This window comes from Coptis chinensis, chromosome 1 (genome assembly GCF_015680905.1).
Source record: "Coptis chinensis isolate HL-2020 chromosome 1, ASM1568090v1, whole genome shotgun sequence".
NCBI lineage: Eukaryota > Viridiplantae > Streptophyta > Magnoliopsida > Ranunculales > Ranunculaceae > Coptis > Coptis chinensis.
In genome coordinates, this window is record NC_141456.1 from 46667660 (window position 1) to 46674982 (window position 7323).

Here is a 7323-nt window from a genome sequence, read left to right on the forward strand (position 1 = left end):
TAAAAATGTTTCATAAATAGTTGAACAAGTTTGGCCCACGAGTCTACAGAATTAGGCGCTTAGGCAGGTAACCAAGACGCCGCCTTATCGGCTAAAGTGAAAGGAAACACCATTAGTTTAATTTGTTCAACACCAACCGTAGGATGGTGGAATGTAGTAAGGACTTGGTTAATCCTACACATGTGCTGATAAGGTTTTTCATGGTCTAACCTATGAAAAACGGGTAACAAATTAAATATATTTGGGGGGATTCGGAAATCCCCCTCTGGGTCTGATAGAACGATGCAAGATTTTGGGCTATCGTTCAAGGCTTTGTAAAAGTCAGAGAGAGGAGTCTCTCTTTCTTCAGCCATTATTTCAGGTGCGGTGTGTGGTATATTAGCTAGAGGTGTAGTGAGTGGTATACTAGAAAGGCGTGTTTGTTGACGTTGCCGGTTGATTACGTTAGGCGTTTTTCTTCGGCCTGACCTTAATCTCATGCAAGGCTAAGACCAATCTTAACTAAACATGACAACACTCCAAACAATCCTAATATGCTAGTATGAACCTCTAACAGGAGATGCGAGGTGTGGAAGAAAGAAGTACCTGAATGCCTCCTTGCTTCGCTTATGAATAGCAACTTCTATACGCGTGCTCAGTGTGTAAAATGAGTTAGAAACACTGAATAACTTGAAGTAATGGAAATTTGTACTAACCTGTGGAAATTGGGCATTTCAAAGTAGAGGGCGCAGGGTGCGCTCAGAATCAGCCTAGGTGGGGCGCGGGTCGCTCTCAGGCCCAACTCAAGCTCCAGGCGCTTTAGTGCGGGGGGCGCTATTTCGAATTTTTCCTTGGCAAGGCGTGGGTTGCGCTCAGGTAAAACTCAAGTTCTAGGTGCTTCAGTGCAGGGGACGCTCGAGTTTTTCCTTGGCAAGGCAAGGGTCGCGCTTAGGTAAAACTCAAGTTCCAGGCGCTTAGGTGCGAGGGGTGCTCGAGTTTTGCCTTAGTAGGGCGCGGGTCCCGCTCCTTGTATTCCTGCGAGGAAAAATTCAATTCTGAAACAAACAACCACAGTTAGAATAAAAAAAGGGTGGGTGGGTTATGGGACTTTGGAAGACTAACAATACTAAAGAAAACAATACTAAAAGGAACTAAGATGGCAGCGGCGCCATTTGATAACCCGTAAAAACTCAATTAGATTTACTCTAACCTTATTCTTACGGTATCAATTATTTATTTCCTACTCTCACATATAGATTTATGCAATATATAAAGTACAAAATCGTTCCACTCCTAAACTACCAAGACATAAAGAAATCAATTAATAAACACAAGGGAACAATGGTGAGAGTAATATTTATAGAGGTGAATTTATACTATGAAACTAAATATATGAATTTAACTTATACTAATTTAACTAAGCAATTGAATATGAATTGAATTAAATATAGAGAAGAATATGGAGAAGAGATTAAGGGGATTTGATTTCATTTAAATAAATTCATAATATGTTAGTGTAGATTATTGCAATCATAACCAATTAAGATTAATTGTGATCCCTAATTATTCATGACAATCTCTGCCAACTAATAATTAGCATGTGAGGAAGTTCAACCCATTCTCATGGCGAATCAACTAACCTACTAGAGTGAACTCTTAAATGCAATAATTCTAACTAACATATCAAGTCTTCATCCAAGCTTCATCAAACCCCTCTAATAGAGGTTTAGCTAGAATTCATTAGACTATCATTTCTAACACAAGAACAGTAAAAACAAGTTATTATTGAATAACTAATTAAACTTTCTTAATCTAAATTAACAATAGTCTAAGATTCAAACATGGATTACAATTGAAATTTAAACTAATTTAGAACTAAGATTATGAATACTAATTATCAATTTAAAACAACTAAATCTATGAATGAAAGATTGAATTTGAATTTAAATATTGAAATATAACTAAGTAATTTATTCTAAAATTCAAAACTTGTTCTCACAACTAATAAAATTGACAACTAACTAGATTAATCTATATAAACTAATTTAATCAATTAAACCTAATTCTATATTACAAAACTAAATTTTATGAACTAGAACTAGGTTTAGATCTAGATAGCTTAAGAGCTAAGATTTTGTCTCTTAATACAGAAGAGCTAGATCCCCAAATTCGTGCATGGGCTGAGGAGTCATGTTTTGGGCCGAAAAATCGAGCCCAAAACCCAATTTGTTGAATCCAAAACTTTCTATTCTGATCGTGTTACTGTAGCACGAGTTTTTACCAACTTATACTGCTTTGATCGAGTCAAGGTATAGACCATTGCAAAGAGCTTTCTATGCCGGTCATTTTGATATAAAATGGGCCCAAATCCGAGGTCTGAGTCCAAAGATATGGCCTTTTGAAGTTCTATTGGCTTTTATTCAGCTTTCTAATCCGGTTTGACTTTCACTTAACAGCTTTGACTTGGGCTTTTTAAGGGCTTTTTCTCCATGAAACTTGGGCTTTCTTCATAGAATTTTCATAGCAATCCCTTTAGCTCCTTTTAACGCCTAATTAATAACAAATTTACATTTATTCAACTCCAAAACCTGAAATACTCAAAAGCACGTAATTAGTGATAAACCTATATTATTAATCACATAATTGGTCTAACAGCAATATTGTTAAAGGGTTAAAACTACAATTTTGGGCTCTTATCAGTTACTTCATATTCTTCTATTACTAGCTTCGCTGAAGGTAATTAAAGGGTAAATCTGTTAGCGAAATTAGACGGAATGAGACGGAAAAGTGACTGAGGTACTAAATTGAAACAAATTAAGAGTTCGGGGTACTAATAGGCGAGAAAAAAAAGTACGAGTACCATTTAGGAAAAAAAATGGAAGTACGTGGTACTAAATAGTCATAAACTCTTAAAGGGCTGCAGTATTACGAAAGTCCACGAAGCATGCATGGGGAATTATAGGGGAAGCCGTTCTGCACATATCACCCGATTAGAAATCACACAACCAATGAGTGTTTCACATTGCAGTGGCTGATCGGGAGAATGATAGAAAAAAGGTTGTTAAGGGAATTTGTCAAGGAGGTACACCTAGTTGAAAGAGCACCGGCCGTGGCTAGAATCCTGGGTACAATCAATGTCATATTTAGTGGAGAAACATTGGGGAGGAATGCTCACAGGGACAAAGTAAGAAGGACCGCCAGCTTATAGTAGATAAATGAGGTTTCGAGTGTTCTGCGACCGGTTCCAGAGGCCGCCATAGGAGACAGAAGGATAGAGTTCACCCCAAAGGATCTAGAATCAGTAACTCACCTCACGAAAATGCATTGGTGATTACGGTATAGTAGTGGGTAATTACATGGTGAAGGGCTTTGATAGACTGTGGGAGTTTAGTAGATATGTTGTTTAGGGGCGCGATGGAGGAAATGTGCATCGAAAAGGGGCAGATAAAGCCCCCAAAGACTAATTTATTTGGATTCAACGACATCATGACCGAGCCCATAGGGGAGTTAGTGTTACCTGTAACTGCGGGACCGGTGACTGTGTTCACTCGTTTTATGATAGTAGACGCCGCCTCACAATACAATGCAATCTTGGGAAGAAGATGGATTCACGAGATGAAGGCGATTCCATCCACGTACTATCAATTGATCCGCTTCCTAACTAATGGGGGAATGTACGAGATAAGAGGGGACCAGGTCGCGGCTCAAAACATTCACTAGGTGGTGGTTAGAGAATTGATCCGCGCACCAGAGAAGGGAATGCAAGGGGAGGGCGAGTCCCCCGACATAGCAATTACAGTCTGCGATATCAAACGAGGAGTTGCCTGTGGGGGGAAAGACACTGGATTAGACTGAGTCTGTGAACGTATGTAAAGGGGAAGAAGAGAAACTTGTGTCTGTTGGGGCTGAGTTACTAGAGGGTTGGAAGGCAAAGTTGGTTGCCTTGTTAACGGAGAACAACAATGTTTTTGTGTGGTCGATTGAGGATCTAGTAAAACTGGATCTAGAGTTTGCATGTCATAGGCTGCATATGCGAGAGGCTGCAAAACCCGTCAGGCAAAAGATAAGAGGGGTAAGGCCGCAGCATGCGCAAGGAATAAGAGAGGACGTGTAGAGGTTGAAAGTGTTTTGGGTTATATCGTTACATACCGTGGAATCGAAGCCAACCCGGACCAGATCAGAGCGTTGTTGGAAATGCAGTCACCACAGAATGTGAAAGAGGTTCAGAGGTTAGCGGGAAGAATCGCGGCTCTCAACAAGTTCATTTCAATGTCCTCAGACAAGTGTAGACCGTTGTATCTACTCTTAAGGAAGATAACTGACTTCCAGTGGACCGATACATGCGAACGAGCTTTCCAAGAGTTGAAGGTTTATTTAGGAAAGGCTCCTATTTGCAACCGGGGCAAAGGGAAAAGTTGTATCTTTACTTAGGGGTGTCGGAATACGCAATCAGCTCTGTGTTGATAAGGGTGGTGGACAAGGCAGAGAGGCTGGTGTACTTCCATAGTAAAACCATGTTAGATGCAGAAACCAAATACAATAGGATCGAGAAGTTTGTGTTGGCCTTGGTGTTCTCAGCATTGAAATTGAAGCCTTACTTCGATGCTCACTCTGTTGTCGTGGTGACCAACTTGCCACTCAAACAAGCCTTGAAGGCCGACAAATCCAGGAGAATGTTGAAATGGGCAGTGGTGTTGAGTGCTTATGACATTGAGTACCAAATTAGGACAACGGAAAAGGCACAAGCTATGGCAGAGTTCCCCGCCGAGGACCCTACTTGGGGGGAAGAGATGATCATAGAATGGGAGGGAGATGTCAGCTATAACCTTTTAGACCCTTGGAACATGAGCAATGGATGGAGGGTTTTCGCAGATGGGTTCGTTACTGATACCGGGAATGGAATTAGAGTGGTCTTGGTTACACCAGAGAATAATCGTCTAGAATTGTCGATGAAGTTGGGATTCGCGGCTTCTAACAATGAATCAGATTATGAAGCGGTGATAGCTGGGCTGGAATTGGCCGCTGATCTGGGTGTGAGAGAACTTACAGTCTACTCTGATTCCAACTTGGTGATTTGTCAGATGAACGGAGAATTTGCTGCCCTGTGCCCCAGGATGGCGAAGTATCTGGAGGTATTATAGAGAAAGGCTAGTAAGTTTGGTAAGATCCGATTCGCTCATCTAGGCCGCGGTGAAAATAGACATGCTGACGTGATGACATATGTTGTCACGGTACTTCTTGGGTCCGAAGGTAGATCAATTGAGGTCAGGGTGCTGAGCAAGCCAAGTACATCCGAGAATGAGGTGGTTTGGGCGACCACGGAGGAAGAGCCATGATGGATAGAACCTATAAAGAATTTCTTGTCAGGGATAGAGATCGAGGACAAACGGGAGAGAATGAGAATGGAACAGGTATCCTAAAGATACACTTTGCTGGATGGAGACCTATACAGACGAAACATCAGCGGACCGTTGTTGAGATGTTTGGGGTCGCGGCAGGCGCAAGAGATCTTGGGAGAGGTTCATGAGGGGGACTGTGGGAGCCATTCGGCAGGAAGAACGATTGCGCATCGTTTGTTATCACAGGGGTATTTCTGGCCACACATTAAGAGAGACGTAACCGAGTATGCCAAGAGGTGTGAGAAGTGCCAAATATTTGCGCCGCTGATACATGCTCCAGCTGAGCCCTTACATAAGGTGTGTAGTCCTTAGCCGTTCGCCATGTGGGCACTTGATATTGTAGGACTGCTACCATTGGCAAGTGGTAAACGACGATATATACTAGTCGCGACTGATTATTTTACCAAATGGGTAGAGGGCGTGGCGCTCCAACAGATTAAGGAAGAACAGGTCAAGAAATTCCTGTGGGAGAATATAATATGCAGATTTGGGTTGCCGCATACCATAATCGCAGATAATGGGACTAAGTTTATAGGGGGGAAAGTGCGAGAGTTCCTCCAGGTGTTCAAAGTAAAACAAGTATTCGCGGCTCCTTACAACCCTGAGGGGAATGGGCAGGCAGAATCCTCCAACAAAACAATTATGGATAATCTGAAGAAAAAACTGGAGGATAAAAAGGGGGCTTGGGCGGACAAGTTAAACCAGGTGTTGTGGGCAGATCGAACCACGCCGCTAACATCTACTCACGAGTCGCCATGGCGTATGGAGTAGAGGTGGTGATTCCAGTAGAGATGGTGGAGGCCACAACTAGAACAAGAGCGGTGGAAGAAGGGGTCAATGAGACCATATTGGCCGCAGAGTTGAATCTTACAGAAGAAAGGAGAGACATAGCACGCATTAGACTGGAGGAATACCATAAGAGATTGCAAAGACAGTATGAAAAGAGAGTAAAGCCGCGGCAATTTTAGGTGGGGGATCGTGTTCTGAGGCGAGTAACCCCGGTAACCAAAAAGGAGATAGACGGAAAAGTAGGGCCTAACTGGGAGGGGCTCTACATCGTGGTAGAAAAGGGAAGTGCAGGAACCTAACGGCTATAGATGCCACAGGGAAAAGACATCGCAAGGCCCTGAAACATCAGAATGTTGAAAAGGTTCCATGAGTGACACCTTGTACAGTGTTTACATCAAAGACAAAGTCAGTGGCTTCTAGAAATGTAGTGACATTTTATGATGATGTTTGTGTTACATATGTTATCAATGAATAGAGTGCAACTTTGTCCAAATGTCGTATTACATTATTGGCTGCGAATGAGCAGAGAAATTGACCAAGGGCGATGAGGTCCAAATCCAACTTAGGGGCAAACTGAGCTGCCCCCAGCTAGCCTTACGGCTGGCAAGGACAACGGGGTGGGGTGAGCCCTTCACGGATAATGAGGTCCGAATCCAACTTGGGGGCAATTTGAGCTACCCCAACTTGGGAGCACATTAGAGACAGCCGGGGGGGGGGGGGTGCTCTCTGCAGACGACGAGGTCCGAAACCAACTTGGGGGCAAACTGAGTTGCCCCCAAGTAGCTTCGCGGTAGAAAATTAAGTATAACAATTTTCCAATGATTGCAGTGATTGGTGAAAAACTTTATGCAACATGGGCAAACAATTTTCCAATGAGATAACAAATTGCAGCAAACACACTGGTTAAATAGCAAAACAGATGTGATTTCCCGCTGGGAGCACCCAGAAATACGGGACACAGAGTATACATACAAAGGTTTGAAAGCAAAATATGTTAAAATCAAGTACAGGGGAACTATCTCCAAACTATTTCTCATTGGCCGTCTCCTTCGGATTCTGATCCTCAGCTGCTTCTTTTTAGGGCGAGCCCTCAGATATTTCCACCACAGCATCATCTGTCACCAGGATAGTGTTGAGATCTCCTTCAGGTGGCGGA

The 7323-nt window shown here is 42.6% G+C and overlaps 1 protein-coding gene across 1 annotated transcript; it reads left to right on the plus strand.

The window, feature by feature from the left end:
* Window positions 1-4493: 4493 nt before the first annotated feature.
* On the plus strand, window positions 4494-5120 carry LOC147524299 (uncharacterized). The gene has a single exon (XM_086574185.1). It carries the CDS (start codon window positions 4494-4496, stop codon window positions 5118-5120), a length of 627 nt encoding a protein of 208 aa, XP_086430311.1.
* Window positions 5121-7323: the final 2203 nt, after the last annotated feature.

Coding starts and splice junctions, on each gene's coding strand:
- LOC147524299 (XM_086574185.1), top strand. CDS start 4,494: ATGTTAGATGCAGAAACCAAATACAATAGGATCGAGAAGTTTGTGTTG.